Consider the following 18,175-nt stretch of genomic DNA (forward strand, 5'->3'; position numbering starts at 1 on the left):
TTGAGCCCAGGCCCCCTGCGGTGGACCGCCAGGGAAGTCCTAAGAGAACTTTTAAGAGCAGTGTGGTCACACCTCCAGAGAGAAGTCCTGGGAGCTTGGGGCCGATTCACACCCCTGGGCGTATCACACCAGTCCTGTCCCCGCCCCAAGGACCCTACAGTGGCAGAAATGGAGCGGAGGATCAGACTTGCCTCCCAGTCTAGCCAGGGCAGGACGAAGCTCTGTCCAGGGAGTGGTGTCAACGGGGACAGCCCCCAGACAAGAGTCAGGCCCTGGGATTTTGTCCTCCCAGGTACTGAAGCCAAGAGTTCAGAGGGGCTCCTAAATTACCTGCTCTGCCCAGAACCATAAACTCTCCCAGGTGCTGTGTGCAGCCAAGACCCATCGGTACAAACAAGCAAGGAGCTTGGGGGTGGGGGGCGATCAGCAGGCAGGTATGGAGATGAGGGGACAGCCATCCTGCAGGAACATGGGGCTGGGCCACCGGATGTGAAGTTAAGATGGCCACTCTGCACCCCAGCCCTGGGGTCCAAGATGAAGTTGCTTGGCGGGGGACTCTGCTTCCCCATGCACACCAGGGCTGCATACTTCCCTCCATTGGGCACTAGTGGCAGACAGCCCCGGACTATGGGGGGTCTGAGCCCCACCTCAAGTCCACTTGGTGCCTCAATGGGCTGGCCTGGGTCACTGTCAGAATGTTTGGGGTCTGATCAGTCCTATAAGGGCAGGTGCTGAGCTTGTGTTTCTTGAACTCTGGTGTCCCCAAGAATCACTCACCTGGTGGCGTGAACTGCGATTCCAGGGTCTCCTGCTCGAGGTTTGGGATAGAGCCCAGAAACCTGTTTTTAACATGCATCCCCAGGTAACTGTGGTGCGGGTGGGGTGGAACAACGCTGGGAGAAAACTCAGACTCTTGGCTGGTAAGACCCTGAAGGGGACATGACCACCGGGCTCCTCCAGCAGCATCCAGGGACATCCTGGCTCAGACGCACTGACTCCTTTATGAACTGTTTTGGGCCTCAGCGCTCCCAGTATTGCCTCAAGACCCGGTGGTGTGGCAGGGTCTGGATGCAGAGGGGAGGAGAGCAGGGAGCTGCAAGCTGGGGGTGGGGGCAGTGCTCTGGAGGAATCCAGGAGCTCAGTAGTGACTTATTGCTCAGCTCGGCCTCAACGTAGCTGCCACTGAAAGTCTCTAACATGCAAGTCAAACGAATGCCTAGGTTCCTGAAGGGTTCAAAGACGTTTCAAAGAAGCTGAGAGGTAACACCCTAATTTAATTATCCAAGATCGCAGTCTTGATTCCGAGAGGGTCCATTTCAAGCCATCATCACCTGCGCCCACAAAAGGCAACGTATGATCCACATAAATGCTGAGTTACAACTCCCGTCTGCAGGATGGAAAGGCCGCATCCTCTCAAATTGCTTGACTTTGATTTAAATCGGTTTGGGGCCAGAACTGCCAGAACGCACCCTAGAATACTAAATGCTTTGAAATGTCACTTCATGGAAAGTACCACCACTTGGTAGGTTTTAAATTACTCTCAGGAGGCCTATTTTCTTCATGGTGAATCATCCACCAGCTCACCACCTCTAATCACGGTGCTATGTTTGAAGCTAATTACTCAAATCACAAGCAGGCAGATGAATGTAGTGGGGCACTGACAAAGATGACGTATGCAAATATTCACCATGGAGCTGCTGGGTTTTGGCACATACACGTCCAGCAGGTGTCAGCTCTGTGAAGGAAGTGTGCTTTGAAAGCAAATCTTTCTCATCTAAGTCCTTGTCAAGACACCACTACAAGTTACTTGCACCTGCAAATACGTTAGACTTCTCAGGCTTTGGTGAATAGGTGTTAGCACTGCCTTTGCTGAACATACAATGAGAGCACAGTACCAAGTGGAGTAACAGTGTGAAACCTTCTTGGTCTAAAGGTAAGAAAATCAGAGAGTGATGATGTCACGCAGTGGTTCTCCAAATTCTGAGTAGGAAAACCAGTGTTTCAAATGAACCCCTAGTAACAGAATTTACATTTCTAACAGTGAAAACATTAAAGCGCTTTGGGGAGCATAAAAATTTGAGACTGGGGTTAGGGTTGGCAATTTATTAAAGGAATCTCAATTTCCACATTATTTATGTACTGTGTTTTGCTTACAGCTTAGAGACTATCCTGATTCATAAAGAGATGCGAACAGCGAGTGTTTCAGAGCATGTTGTTCCTCAGTCACAGCCATGTCTGACTCTCTGTGACCCCATGGACTGCAGCCCACCAGGCTTCTCCGTCCATGGGCTTCTCCAGGCAAGAATACTGGAGTGGGTTGCCATTTCCATCTCCAGGGGATCTTCCCTACCCAGGGATCAAACTTGCGTCTTCTGCATTGGCAGGCGGATTCTTTACCGCTGAGCCACCAGGCAAGCATGCCATGCATGCAATTCTTCTCTACCATGTAAGTCTCACTGCAGGGTCCTTGCAAAAACAAGTTTGCTTGGTAGAAAAATTGAACCACTGGTCTTGTTATATTTTGGTATTTTTAAATGGTCTGCATTTTTTAAAATTACATTAAAGATATTTTAAAAATAAACGTTGCATGAGATATTTACAGAATGAGGCTCCTGGGAATGGAGGGCAGAGACTGGCCTGTTTCCGTCTCTAGCAAGTGGCCTGCAGACGCCGATGGCTAACAGTCCCCACTGTCAGCTGGGCGTCCGGCACAGTTCTGTGTTTCACATGGGTTATTACATTTACCTTCTTCTTAAGCCTTCAAATATGTGTTGATGAAGACTCCCTTTCTGATGAAGCTCTGTAAATGACCATCAGTCAATAAATATGTATGGACCCTTATGAAGTGCCAGGCACTGTTGCTTGACAAACAGTCTGTAACAGTAAATACGATGCCCCCCGTCTGCCCTGCTGAGGCCCAGCTGCTGGAGGATGCAACGTAAAGAGAGTGGAAGCCAGGCATCTAGGGACAAGTGCTAATAAAGAGGAAATACGGAGTACCTGGCAAAATGCTTCGTATTTTAAAAATTGCAAACAGCTAACTTTTGGTAAGAAAGTAACTCGGAAATCCACCATCTATCCAATCAGTCCACAAGGAGCTGCTTGTTGTGGAAGACTCGGGGCCGTGCTGGGGCTCAGACACACAGATGACCAGAGTCCTCGCAGAACACAGCGTGTGGAGAGCCAGCTCAGAGCAGCGGCCACAGGAGCCAGATGCCAGCCTGCTCCCCCTAAGGTGGCTGCTCTTGCCCCCCGACCTCAAATGTCACAATCCCCTGCGGCGCTGCCCCCACATGCAGTGCAGGTCCATCAGAAACCTTCCCCAGCCAGCAGCTTAGCTTCACTCTGTTCTCTCACACAGGAAACAGGGAGAACGCCCCCTTTCAAAGGGTCATTTTAAGGAGTAAGATGGAAGCATCTCAGAAGCTCCCAATGCTCCAGAATATCAGTCACTATGACTGAGACTAGATGTGGTTAAGATGCCAAAGTCTCCTGGACAGGTTGCTTCCTGCTCCGGGAATGGCATTTTCAAACTATACCAGTTCTTTCCCAAGTCACTCGCAGAACCAACCTCAATTCTTGTCTACACAAAAACTGTGTAGAAATTTAAATGGCATCCGAGCAGTATCTTTTATTATCTAATAATGGAAAGCGAAAGTGAAGTCGCTCAGTCGTGTCCAACTCTTTGCGACCCCATGGACTGTACCAGGCTCCCCATCCATGGAATTTTCCAGGCAAGAGTACTGGAGTGGGTTGCCATTTCCTTCTCCAGGGATCTTCCCAACCCAGGGATCAAACCTAGGTCTCCCGCATCGCAGTCAGACACTTTACCATCTGAGCCACCAGGGAATAATGGAAAGGCTAATTAAAAACCCCACCAAGCCCCAATTTCTACCCCCACCCCAAAAGGTTAACCATACAAGACTGCCATAATAAGCAAAACTGTTTAGGGTTAAAAGTGTAATTTTATTTAGATGTTACTTGTACATAATCTATAGTAAGATATACAAACAGATAAAAATTGTTTACCAGGAGTTTTTTTTTTTTTTAATACCACTTTAAATTCAGTGTACAACAGCATTGGTAATACTGCAAGGTGACAGACTCTGGTTTAGAAAACAAAAATTACTTGCTACTCTGGCTGATACATTCCCATGAGTCTTCAATGGATGAAAATGTATCATGAATTTCAGCTGCAAATTATTACAAAACTTTCACAATCTAGCCACGTGGTGCTCAGAAAAGATTTAGACATTCTAAAAATTTACTGAATTGAAAATGCTAATTCTCCAACAGTATACTTTTTCTGAAGAAAAACAGAAGTGATCAAATCTTATGGTTTTAGGGCTAAACAACAGAAAATTGACTACGTCATATGCGTGCAGTTAATGGGTGGTTCTGAGTCTTCTTCTCATCCCTCTGCCTGATCCATGACTTGAGAAAAAGCTTGTAAGAAATTAGACTAAACAAAAAAATAACCTTACAACATAGAGCTTACTTTAAAATGTAAAATCCATAGATAGGAAGTATGTGTTTAAATGTTTTTCTCCATTTATCTCGTAAATATTTCTTGAAAATGAAAATGGACAGTTCAAAATAGTCACTTTTTCCTTTTCATGTGCTATCGTATTAGAAAAAGTCTGGATTTCATTTTTAGAATAAATCAGTGCTGAGAAAAATACTGCGAAAAATAATCTAAAATGGATTTTAGTCCTTTTCCATTCTCTTAGAGGCTACATAACACATCAGGGCAAAAGCATTTTCACTGGTCAGAACATCAAGTTGAAAATAACTTGTTGATTAAACTACAGGAAGACAACCAATACTTAACAGGCTCATGAATATGTATAAAGTGCCACTAATTTTACTGTGATAAGATATAAATAGAAGAAATCCTGACACGGATAGTAGCTTTATGCATTCTCTCCATCCTGAGGACAGAAGGGACATTACAAAAAAAAAAAAAAGATTTACCAAACATAGGTTCTAGAAGGACACAGGTGCTTCCGTATCCAAAAGTAACACTAAAGACAAAATACTGTAAAGAAAGACAAAATATGACCACAATTGGTAAAAGTCCCAAGAAAAATGCCAACTCAGCTGGCCTCTGCACTGGAGAAAAAGAGAGAATTTAAAAGAGAGGAACTGAGGAGTTCATTGTAAGTACTCAGAGGCAACACAGCATGGTGAGGAGCGCCAGCAAGCATGTGCCTGAACAGCTGGTTCTGGCTGAAAAGACTCAGACAACCTGGCCTGGGCGCTTGGAAACAAGGGTCACACAGATCTGAGGCTCGTCTCGAGTTCCAGCCTAGGTGACTCAAGGCCCGTCAGGCAGCCCTCACAGGATGACCGGGACCTTCCACAGCCCGTAGGTGTCCCTCAGGGACAGAGATGTGATGGTGGAGCAGCAGCTTCCTGGGGAGAACTCAGTAACCACACCCCCACCCGCGGCAGTCAGGGTCCTGCTGACATCCTACCGTCCACCCAAACATTGTTTTAGCCACAGGTTCCTTGGTCACAACTGAGCATCACTAGGACCCGAGTTTTACATGGCAGAGAAGTCAGAACTGCTCGGGGGTAAAGTGTCTTTGTACATCTGTGAAGTTACACCTGAGATCAAAGCCTGGGGTATTTTTTTCTTTCAAACAAACAGTTCACCTTCACCCAGCATTACAGAATCTAAGTTCTCGTTCATGAATTTCCTAGCAGTTTGTCTTGAACAGGAAGACCCGCTTGGGCTCACCTGTCATCACGTGGGAAGGGATAAGGAAGGGTTGACCCTCCCCCGGGGTACCTGGTCAAGGGTGGTGTGCCGACGACCGAGTGGGAGAGGAACACATGTGCTTTGAGGGCTGGGTCCCTAACTGGCCACAGCACCAGGGAAGGCAAAAAAGATGCGACAGTCTCCTTTCACCTAAATGAAGCTCTCGGAACTCAAGATCAGGTGGGGCCAGGTGCCACCTGGAGCCTTCTCTGTGGCTCCAAGGCCTCCACGTGGGCCCACCTGGGATGTGGTTCTGGGAGAGAAGTTGTACGGGCTCTGTTCCCAGGTCCATATGGGCTGGTTCCCCAGCTCCAGGGGCCGCCAAGGGTGCTGAGTGCAACCCCCGTCCCCGACGACCCCAAAGGAAAAAGGGCCGTTCTCCACTTTCCTTCCTACTGTGCTGCTAAAACCTCCTACAGAAACCACCAGCAAGCACTGACTCCATGAACGCCCGTGAGGGATCCTGCCTGAGAAGGGCCAAGTTCACGTTTCACAAGGTCAGCAGAGAAAATGAGGTTCTTGAACAGAGCCTCCAGACAGACAGAGGCCGCTGGGCCATGACAGTGCAGGCTCAGACAGCTGAGCCTCCTACTTGTCAAATCTTTCTCTTGAGAACCAACTTCTTCTGAAACACATTAAAAAAAAAAAAAAGTTACTAATTGGAAGACACTGGTCTGTCGCACAGTCGTGAATCTCGCAGAGACCTGACAACAGGCAGCTTCACAAACACACAGCAAGTCTGCAGGATTTTCATGATCAAGGAGCGTGAACCCAAACGGCACTAAACGTGTTTAGTGGCCGAGAGAAAGAAGCAAGAGGCTGTTTTCAGGACGATGCGATAGTTACAGCGTTATTTCCTCGTGTGCAGCACGGTTTGCTATGTTTAGTGGCACTTAAGTATTACACAGTAAATACTGAAAAAACCCAGAAGTTTTGTGATGTGCAAAAGCAATCTCACATTATTGATACAAAAGTGGCTAAGCTACGGGATTATAATACCACTATCTGGGTGCTGGGACCACTGACATCGTCGACACGCCCCACCCCCCCGGCCCGGCCCCGCCCGTTGGGCACCCGTCTCAGTCGGACCAGTCGTTCTCATCGAACTCCGAGTCGTCGTCCGAGTCGCTGTACTCGACGGCGATGCGCCGGGACAGGATGGTGGCCACGTCGTTGCCCACCGGCTCGCGCTTGGCCTCCTGCTCCCGCTGTTCCTGCACCTTCTTCAGCTGAATCCCTAGAGACAAGAGACGCGGCTCAGAATGCAATCCCTCTGCTCGCTCCGATTAAAGAGAGACGGACCAACAAGCCTATTAGACTTTTTTTGGCCTACTGATGCTGGCATAAAACGTTTTAGAAACTGGACAGGAAATGCTTGGGAGATAGATGTTACAGGACCAAGAAAAAAAATAAAATGTATAGAAGTCGTGACATTCCATAGTGATGTGTTGAAATATAAGATAGTCAGTTACGATTCCAGTGCACATGAGCACCGAGAAAGAACATTCTAGAGCAGCACAGCCCAACCAGGTAGCCACCGGCCACCAGAGGCTGTTTCAAGGTTTCCGGTGGCCCCCTGTACTGGGACAATTGTGCCAACATGAGTGTTTCCATCGTGAAGATCATACTCCTGGTCAGCCTGCAGCTCACTGGCACATCAAACTAAAAATACGAAAAGTCTAAGACATATCCTAGATATGAAAAATTAGTCTGAAAAAGTAGATCACTGACAGGAGCTCATTTTCTTTAATTTATACTTTTGACCTTAGAGTAAGATGCAGTGAACAAAAGAAGATCCAATTAATTGATGACCGTTTTTATAATCTATTCCTAGTCAAGTAAAGCTTTCCTGAATTCTCAGTGCTTTATCACCGTGTTTACTTGGCGCTGAAAAAACACATCTGCTGTTAAAAAAAAAAGAAAAGAAAAGAAAACCAAATGAGGCTCCTGTCACCCTCTCCTAAAGGCCATCTGGTGGAGGTTGGAGCTGCTGGAAGTCAAGGAGGCCATGGCTGGTGGGCCACTGTCCTGGGACGGGCACTCACCCATCCGGATGGCGGCGAGCAGGTCGCTGCGGGCGTCGCTGACTGGCGGCTGCACCGCCTCCTGCCTCTTGGCCTCGGCCCCCGGGGGGGCGTGCATTGGGGAGGAGGAGAGCGACGAGCCGGCACCTGGAGGGCCAGGCGGGGGTGGCGGGGGACCCGGGGGCGGCGGGGCGGTGACCACAAGCCCACTGGAGGGAGGGTGGGGAGGGCCAGCGTAGGCGGAGCCGGCGGAGGCCGGGAAGGGGGGCTGCAGGGGCATCTGGAGGGGGCAGACGAAAGCAGTTTGTGCGGAGGGGATCACAGGTGGGGGCGGGGGCGGCGGGGGTCCTGAGGGGCTGTAATACTCCGTGATCTGAGCCGGCAGCATCCTGGCGGAAACAGGAAGCAAAGAATCACTACAGACCAATGGGTGGTCCCATCCTCGGAGGGTCTCCCCCACTTCAGGGACAGACCACCCCCCTCCACCCCCCCACCCCGCCCCCACCCCAGAAAACGCCCACGCTGCCATGTGAAACACTGCAGGACGCAAACAAACATGCTTTGGACCACAGGTCATCACAAGTCACTGTGATGGGATTCAAGATGGTCTGCTGACGTGCACCAAATGATAACCACTGGAAAAGGTGATGTCTGCGGAGCGCTGGACAGCTGACTGCAGCGCGAAGAAGGCAGGACAAGGCATCGTTACAGGGGGCATTTCAGAAAAGGTGCTTGGAAATCTGTCTTAGAAGGGTTCTGGGGCCAATGAGATTGGCAAATTCTGTATTTTGCATCCCGTCCCCATGGAAATTCCCCAAAGCCCACAAAGCCCATCAGAACATCCAAAGCTTTGAAAACCCCTCCAGCCAAGAAATCTGCAGGGTTCTATTTAGCTGAGGGTTTTCCAAACCAACTGGACCACAAACTCTCTCTGCCTGACACTCAGAGCCTCGGAACACTCTGTGGGAACCCTGAGTTACAAAGAACCAAATTGCAGGGACAGTCTAAGACCCTGCGGTCGGAGAGAAAACCTCTGGAGGCTGAGGGATGTTCGTTTAGAGCGCCACCCTCGCTGCTCCACTGTGGAGAAAACCCTGTCCGTGGAAACACGTGTTCAACTTGCCTGGGCACTGACTGGGAGGGACTAAACTCTTGAAAGACTGAGCTTAAGCCAAAAAGACCGCTTACCAAAATATAGGTGGTGCTTAACTTAATAAGCCCCTAACATGAGGATCTTTTTTAGGAGATGTTTGAACTTTCCCCAAATGACACAAAACAACAGGACTTGGTGGCAAAATGATATTTGGGTGCCCAGAGGCCAAGGTTGAGCCTGGTGGGCTGCCGTCTATGGGGTCGCACAGAGTCGGACACGACTGAAGTGACTTAGCAGCAGCAGCAGCCAAGGTTACATGCATCCAAGTCTAAGAAGTCCTGTGTTGCATATTATCGTTGATTCCTTTGAGATTCGGATTCTCTGGAGCGTTTGGGACCCGCTCACAAAACTGGCACGTCGTCCTTTGCCAAGGCCCTGGCTCAGTCATTCAAACATAAAGGTAATGTGTGTTCACGGACATAGACACAAACCTGAGGCTTATGTGTAATAAAAGGGGAGCAGCGTGACCCTGCCTTTCCTAACACAAGAGTTTCTCATAACGGACGGTATCTGTACCCGCTCATTCCTGGCTGCATCCTAGCCTCCAGAGTTTGGCTCAGTTTGGCTTAGTCCCTCAGTCATGTCCGACTCTTTGTGACCCCATGGACTGTAGCCCACCAGGCTTCTCTGTCTATAGACTTCCCCAGGCAAGAATACTGGAGAGGGTTGCCACTTCCTTCTCCAGGTTATTCAGTGACAATTCCTCATCACCCACCCGCAAGACCCCCATGCAATGGCGAGCCCCAGAGTGAGCCCAGGATGGGGTATTTACCCGTAGTCGGCTGGGGCCATGGGTGCGGGGGCCTGGGGGCCCTCCGCGGCCTGCGGTGGGGGCGGTGGGGGCTGCTGGGGCCTGTTCAGGGCCAGGTGCCGGGCTGAGGCTGATGGGGGCCGGAACTCGTGCTCGGGGGCCTGGGCTGCCGGCCCGTGGGGTGGCGCGTCACCTGCTCCGTAGGAAGGGGTCCCGGGCTGCGGGTGCAGAGAGTGGTTGGGGGTGGCCGGGTACGAGTAATCCGTGACATCCGATGCGTGGGACCTGCAGGCCAGAGCCAGGGGTGGGAGAAAGAGGCATCAGTTAAGAAGACCTCCCCGCCGCCACCAGGCATCAGCGAACATTTAAATCAGAACACGGCCAAGGCACAGAAATCACACGCTTATTCCCTGTACTATCGACAAGGTCGAGGCCCACAAGAGCTTCCAAGCACAATGCAATCATGACTTTAGCGGCAAAGCTCCAGGGTTATGTGGTTTCAGAGCCACAGCTGTGAAGTGCGTGGTCAGACAGACGGACAAGCGACAGACAGCACAGCCCCCTTCACAGCATCGAAGCGGACACGTTTGTAAGACAGGAGCCTCCAAGACAGGGCGTTGAACTTGAAAACGGCATCCAAGGTGGAAGATTTCAGTGGTGATTAAACTGACAGCGTATAACTAGACCTTAACAAATGGCAGATGAATCGGAAAAGAAAAAAATGAACGGTAAGAACAGAGAAAGAAGTCAAGAATGAGGTGAGTGGTAGTTTTCTTGAACAGGAGAGATATATTTATGGCCAAAAGAGAGAGAAGGAACACAGTGCCGCAGGCAGAAGCCCTCTTGCTGCCTCCAAGGCTCGAGGGAGAGAGAGACTCTGAAAGGATGCACGCATCTCCGTGTTAGTTGGCAGAGTTCAGAAGAATGCTGGGACCCTGGGGATACCGCTGGGGGTGGGGAGGGCTGGGCAGCGCCGCAGGGCGTTAGTCGCCCGGGTTATGGGACGTGTGGTCAGTACAGGGCAGAGCATCCTCTCGTGACGCCGAAGCAGGGGGCCGTGGGGGCTGGGACCCGGAGCAAGCGGAACCACAAACCCGGCGGGCGTCCGGTGCTCTGCCGCGCCCCCCGCCTGCTGCAGCTTCCTCGCGTCACTCATGAACTCAATGCCCATCTTCCTTCTCTCCCACTCTTCTCTTCTGGTCCTGACTTTTCTCACACTTATCTGCTGGCTTCTGTTGGGATTCAGCTTGTGTCTCTCTCTCTGAAGGGAAGAGGCAAACACACGTCGGGTCTTTGGAATTCAGACAGCAGCTTCCCTGGGATATCACTGCGTAGAAAAGTTCTCTAAATGGCAAAAGACTACTGTTTTTTTTTTTTTTCCTCTCCTTTTTTCTTCTCTAATTGCAGTATAAACATAGTTTGTAACTCACTTCCTTTTTCCCTAACTGCAGTATGAACTGTACATTACGGTGTGCGTACGACTGTCTTTTGAACAATGCCAACTGTTGGCAATTTGCCCAACTGTTGGCAAAGGAGTTAAAAATACTGTCAGTGGGGGAAGAATCTGACCTGTTTTTAGTTTTAGCGTATTTTAAAAATGTAAATACCTGAAACTCTGGATTCCCTGATGATGGGGGCGTGGCCCTGTATGGGTAACTGTCATAGCTAGGGTACAACTGTCTAATGGAAACAAACTTATCTACAGGCTACGGAGTGCTTCTGATGGGGCAAGGAGCCGGGGCTGGAAATATCCTGGCACCATTCAGAGCTCTGTTCTGTAAGGTTCGGGGTGATACAGGGCCGAATGGAGGCGATGGAGGACAAAACTGGATGGAAGACAGAAGCAGCAGGGCATGCCCAATGTCTGGAATTACAGCAGGTGCCTGGGGGGCAGGGCTCTGTGACGGTGGTGGGGTGGAGTGGAGAGGGGGCTGACTCGTCACTCGAGGTGTCACTGCCCCCGTTCAGGGGATACAGGCGGGCTGGACAAGAGATGAGGAGGAAGGTGATGGCTGAGTGAAAAGGACCCCCCAACAGGAAGGCAGAATCAGCCCCAGGAGAGATGGCACCCGTGTGGGCCCAGGCGGGTGGTCCTGAAGCTGCAGGGGCACCAGGAGTTATCTGTTAGGGGAAAGAGAATGTGGAAGAGTGAAGAAGAGATGGGACAGGAGGAAGTGTCAGCAGTGGAGACTCAGTGGAAGAAGCAAATGAAGCCCTCGGGGTTCTGCGGGAGGGCAGGGTCGAGTGGCTACGATGAAGGGTCAGGCAGCTGCAACACCCAGAACAGGGTGAGGAAGGGGACAGCACAGGGGCCGGGGTGCACCCTGCTTCCTGATCGATGTGGGGAGTCAGAGACAAGCATTTCATCAAGGCTCATCCTAAACATATGCTTAGAATCAAACCATTCCTGATGATCTACAGAGAGAGTGACAACTTATCATTAGTTTGTGTGATGAGCTGAAAATGTATTACTTACAAGAACAAATTATATACATACCATCAAACTTAATGCTCAAATTTCCCTCGGTTACCCTGAGTACATCCATTAAAAATCATGTTTCTAAATAACACTTAAAATGGGAATGTGTGAAAGTCACTCAGTTGTGTTTGACCGTTTGCAATCCCATGGACTGTAGCCCACCAGGCTCCTCTGTCCACGGGATTCTCCAGGCAAGAATACTGGAGTGGGTAGCCATTCCCGTCCCCAGGGGCTCTTCCCAACCCAGGGATTGGCCCAGGTCTCCCACACTGCAGGCGATTCTTTATTCTGTGAGCCGCCAGAGAAGCCCATGAATATGAGACATAAAATCAAAAGGTAAATAACACAGGGCAGATTTCAATTTCATTAAGTCTGAATATACACATGTACAGAAAAAAGACCAAAAAAAGAAACACACTAAAATACAAAAACAGTGGTTTCTCTGGTAATAGAATTATGAATAATTTTTTCCAAATATAAAAATTTGATTTTATTTTATAATAAGAAAACTGTTATACTTTCATAAAATAAAAGTATTCAAAATAATTTAAGGGCTAGAATCCATCAATTTTATACCCAACATGGCACAGTCTAATCTCAGATTCCAGAATGAATATCGATTAATTCAGAGAGATTTTTAAAAATTCATTTTTCCATCTGTACCTACGGAAAGACTTAGGCATGGAATATTACAAAGTATACGTTTTGCACGAATAAACAGTCACAGCTTAGCTGGAGAAAACGGAGCAGCAGATATGACATCCTGGGAGCTGCTGAGTTCACGTACTTTTCACCCAAAGAACTATGAGCAGAAGTATATCTTCAGCCTTACTTTCTACAGAGATAAACTGACACCAAGACTAAAACTTGAGGCTACAGCTCAGTTAAAGCCCCAGGAATTGTCAGATCGTCACCTGATAACCGCTTGTACAGGCGAGTCTAGACCCTGCGTCAGTCAGTGACCGGCAGCCCTTGCGGGGAAGTGTCTTTATGGGAACTGTACCCACCGAGCACTAGGCATCTTCTGTACATTAGTCTGAGCTAAACACGGAGATTAACACATATTTCTTAAAACACAGATTTATTGCAAGGTCCAGGTGACTGCTGATGTAAGAATCCTCTATTCACGTTTTTAAATGCCGATGGAAGAGCCCACCTTTACAGAAGCAGAAATACGAAATTAACTGTAAATTACAATCACTGGTCAGTTCTTCGTGTCCAGTGAAGCCCTTTCGGGATAAATGCTGCTTAGTGACCATGTCTTTCACATCTGCAAGAAAATAGTTTTACTGAATTGCTAACAATTTTTAAAAATAAATTCCTAAGAGAATTCTCCTCCTGCAATTAGAATACGTAAGATTAGCGAACTGAAGGGTGGGGGGAACTTTGTTCATCCCTTTTGGAAAGGTTATCAAAAAGAACAATGCAGTTATTCCTTGATCACATCAATCACTACCAATCGTTTCAGATACCAAGTGGCAAGGGAAAAGCAAAATTCTAAGCAAAAGAGGCAGAGAAAGAATGAAATGATTATCAAAATGAAAATGCCAGTCACGGGCAAGTACTAAGCCCAAATTCAGAATCGAGGTTAAAACAGTACATCTAGATTAACAGGATGATTAAGTGAAGTCACAGACGGAAAATGATACAAAGTAACCCAACATCAAACAAAACTAAAGTAGTAATTCAAACTCAAAACATATGCAACACTCATCTTTAAGGAAAGTTTGGAAACACACTGTGGACGATGTAAACACAAAGCTGTGCTACGTTTCCACTTACAGGGAAGCCAAGCCCCACTCACCCTCACAATGCATGCATGCACGCGCGCGCACACACACACAGACACGCACACACACCTAGTGTCTGGGGACAAGGATCCTTCAGAAGACGCTCCGTGGTGTGCACTCTGTGATAACCTGGTGTCGGGTCTAAGCTCTTTGTCATACGCCATCATATTCCATTCTTGGCGCCTGTTTCTGGCTTTTCTAACCTTTTTCACCTCCCGGGTTGTGCCATCTATACGCTTTTGCTCCTGACGTCCAAGGAGGAAGGCAAGCGTGCCGAGACAGAGGGAAGGAAAAGAGCAGGTTAGTGCGGTTGCCATGGCAGCGGTGAGCCTGAGGCGCAGACGGGGGGCCCCTTTCCATCACTCCCGGCTCGAGAGCCTCCTGACACCCTTGCCCAACTCAGACCCCACCAAGAGAACAGACACTTACTGACTGAACACCAACACGGATAAGTTACTGTGCTGCAGTTTCAAGGGTTGCTTACCATCATTTTTGGTCAAGAATTCTCTCCTCACTAAGATGTAGCTTCTTTTCAGTGTACGATACTTCTAGATCTATTTTATACACACGAAATACTTGCTCCATACAGAGACATCGTTTCCCACCCTTTTACTGCTGACTTGTTAATGTATAATTATCTGTCACAAAATAATTTTAAGTGTTCAGTTTCAAAAGGATTATTTCAGAATATTTGAGCGAACCCTGCACCCAGCTTAACACAAACTAAACACAAGGTAAGAACTGACCTTCCCTCTCACTCCTGCTCCAGATCTACTTTGCCAGTAAAAATGTCTTCAATAAATAACTTGGGTCCTAGGCAAGTGCTTTTTTAAAGGTGAGGACACTACTTTCATGAGTGTTTGTATGTCCTTCCTGCTCCCCTCGTGAAACTGATGATCTTCGGGAAACTGATCTATGAGCCTTGAAGTCCTACGCCCCCCAACAACCCCTCCACACGTGGCTCTGCAATGAACAAATCCAGGTAACAAGATGTTCACTATGGCCGGGGCACCTGCCAAGCCCGGAAGGTATGAACGGCAAACAAAAGAGGACAGGTGCCTGCCCTCATGGGGCTTGCGATCTCACCCAAGCTGAGCTCCTGTCAACGGAAAGGAACCATTAAAAACTACATTTTAAAACTTTAAATAAATGAAGACAATAATAACAATAGCGATAATCTTCTTGACTGGAGGAGTCCTACTGGGGCATAAACTGGTCCAGTCCTGAGAGGGTCAAGAGCAAGAGGGTGGCACCTTTCAAAATTTTAAGCCCACACTGCACTGCTGGGAAATGACCCTGAAGAAATACATGTACCTGAGTACAGGCACCCCCTATAGTGCTGTATCAGTGACAGTTTAGAGGCAACCTAAATACTCATTAATTCATTAATTGGTAAACAGCTCATGAAGCATCCAAACTTTGGAATATGATACAACTATTAAGAAGAACAAAGTGAAGTGAAGTGAAGTCACTCAGTCATGTTCTACTCTTTGCGACCCCACGGACTGTAGCCTACCAGGCTCCTCGGTCCATGGGATTTTCCAGGCAACAGTACTGGAGTGGATTGCCATTTCCTTCTCCAGGGGGTCTTCCCGACCCAGGGATTGAACCCGGGTCTCTCGCATTGTAGACAGACGTCTGAGCCACCAGGGAAGTCCCAAAGTATATCTTTATTATATCACGATATGGATATGTCTGTGTCTGTGTCTGCAGGTCAATTCCAGGGATAAAAAATACTTTGTGAAATGTGTACACCTGTATTATGAATGCACAGCTGTTACCAGAGAACAGTAATACCTGGGAAAGGGAGAAACTCACCTCCAAATTTTCTAAACACATGTGTTTACTTCAGGATGGCTTGGGCATTTTACAACTGGCGTGTATTGTCTGAATGCTTTTACCATCAAGAGAAAGAAAAGGAGGGAGATTTCTCTGCATTCCAACATACCTCCTGCTTGAGAGTCACTGTCTTTGACTAATTAATAGCTATCACCCTTACTTCTAAGAGGTGAATGCTGACATGGGTAGGGACAAGTGTGGTGGTACCTGCCACTCTCTTTACAATGGCTCAGCCTCCAATCTACCCATCAATGCACGACATACACACACACACACACACAAGCTGCCTATGACATAACACTGACCCAGAGACATCTGCACCTGGCTACACTGCCTACATGAAGACCCCAAGGCTGTCCCCAGCTCCTTTTCACCCCTGGATGATCTCAGCTGCTGCTATTTAGCATGCTCCTCCATCCTGAAACCCCACCACCCCCACGCACACACTCACTCTGCTCAGCCAGCCTCTTCTATCCGACCCTGTATCTCAGGGACAGACCTCCTCCACTCTCCACATCCTCCCCGCACAGTCACCTCGCCTCCCGCTGCCACCTCCCCCAAAGCTACCCGATCCCTCACTTTCCAGCTCTGCAACTTCAGCCTGACACCAGCGTCGTTATCTGCACGACTTAAAAAAATGTTTTTACACCAGCAAACGAAGTAAAGTTCATGTTCAGAAACAATGGATGTCTTCTACCCAAAGTTTCTAAACTAATTCTTCCTTCAGATGGATTTATCCATTCCAAATAAGAGTGTGACTCCTGGGGTTTCTAGAATCCTGGGAAATGAAGGCTACCTTGCCTCATTTTCTGTTCCTATAGAAAGCAGATTTTGTATTAAAAATTTCAAATTTCTTTCCCTCTTCATGAGTTCCAGAGGATGGCATGACTTTTTTTTTAATGTTTGTTTCCCCCACTCAACTCTCGTCTCCATGAGGGTGACAGTCCTTTCTTTTACATCACAGCCTTTAGAAGACATTCAAAACAGAACCATTATACAAATGAATGAAGGAGAAATTCTCATCAGAATTTTATGTGTTTGAGGCACACGGGATGAGACTAAACTACCAAGGAAATGACAAATAATTCTGTACAGAGGGTAATCACACATAGTCGACTAGGACTGCTTTCCCCTGAAGAACAGTGGTGGAAAAGTTAAATATTTTTGCCAAAATGAACACTGCTGCTTCGAGGGAATTCTGGGAGGCCATCTGAAATGAGGCATGCTTTAAAGGAGAGGACTTATAAAGTCTTGGGGTTCTGCCCTGGTGCCATGAGGAAGTTTGGGGATTCAGAGCCACAGGCCTTCAAATCTCTGTTTGTTCTTCTTTAGAGAGATCAGCATCTTCCCATTCTGCACTTCAGTCCTTAGCAGTGTCTCTCCTTGGATATTTCTCCACTTGAACACCGAGCAACGCTTCCAAGATTCCCCATTAAATTGCCCCAATAGGATTCTCCAGGCAAGAATACTGGAGCAGCTTGCCATGCTGTTTTCCCATCTTCCTGACCCAGGGATCGAACCTGGGTCTCCTGCATTGCAGGTGGATTCTTTACCATCTGAGCCCCCTGGGAAGCTCCAAGAAGAGCACACAGGTAACAATCTGAGAAATTCCCTCCCAGGATTTGAGGTAACATTTCACACCTGCAGTCTGCAACCGATTGCCATGCTCCCTTTCCGGAATCCTGTTTTCAAATCTCAAGTCCTCTTCCATCCTGAACTGTCACTCTTACTGAGCCAGTACACCTATGAGTTGTCTCAAACCTCCAGGGAGCCAGCCCCCAAAATGCTAACAAGCTCTTAACTCACACACTAGGTGGTCATTTTTTAAAACATCGTTCATATATAAAAGGCTTGGCAACTAATCGCCTTTGGAGAATTAACTGATTTTCAGTCATTTAAGTCTAATTTCTGGGCCCCAAAGGGACAATTTTCAAAACAGAAGTTCCTGAAGCCGAGGGTGGGTTTGTCCCTCTAAGAGTGTTTGCAAGGCAGGTGCCTCAGTTCTCCTGCCTACGACCACCCCACCAAAGGGAAGCAGCTCATCTTCAGGAAACGCTATCCTCTCAGTGTGCTGACCACACATGCTTTTCCATCCAATACGAACCTCTCTCACCAAGGTCTTAATTTCAGTTAGGTGGCAGGCCAATAATTAATAATGTTAAAAATGCCAAAAGCAGATAATTCTAACTGATATGGAAGGTGGACTGCTTTATGAAATTTGAAAGTGCAAGAGAAAAGTTATAAAACGTAGTGACAAACAAAACTGAAATTTTTGCCACTACTTTTATGAAAGCAAAGCAAGTTTTAGAGAATAAATCAATAGAATTTATTGACAGTAGTACTGTATTACTGTGTTAGATTGAATGGTATCTTCA

The 18,175-nt window shown here is 47.9% G+C and overlaps 1 protein-coding gene across 7 annotated transcripts in view; it reads right to left on the reverse strand.

Annotated features, from left to right (window-relative positions):
* Positions 1-3,945: 3,945 nt before the first annotated feature.
* Positions 3,946-18,175, reverse strand: part of WASF3 (WASP family member 3) — a 74,746-nt gene continuing 60,516 nt past the window's right edge. For 6 of the 7 annotated variants that reach the window (XM_042254874.2, XM_042254869.2, XM_042254873.2 and 3 more), the window contains 4 exons: positions 14,031-14,206; positions 9,714-9,977; positions 7,810-8,177; positions 3,946-7,001 (listed from right to left, as the gene is read on the reverse strand). In XM_042254874.2, coding sequence (XP_042110808.1) covers positions 6,844-7,001; positions 7,810-8,177; positions 9,714-9,977; positions 14,031-14,206 — 966 coding nt within the window. In that variant the 3' untranslated portion in view covers positions 3,946-6,843. Of the gene's footprint in view, positions 7,002-7,809; positions 8,178-9,713; positions 9,978-10,786; positions 10,954-14,030; positions 14,207-18,175 lie in introns of all 7 variants that reach the window. The other variant, XM_015098172.4, reaches the window with a different exon arrangement.

The sequence above is a fragment of the Ovis aries genome, chromosome 10, assembly GCF_016772045.2.
Source record: "Ovis aries strain OAR_USU_Benz2616 breed Rambouillet chromosome 10, ARS-UI_Ramb_v3.0, whole genome shotgun sequence".
Classification (NCBI taxonomy): domain Eukaryota; kingdom Metazoa; phylum Chordata; class Mammalia; order Artiodactyla; family Bovidae; genus Ovis; species Ovis aries.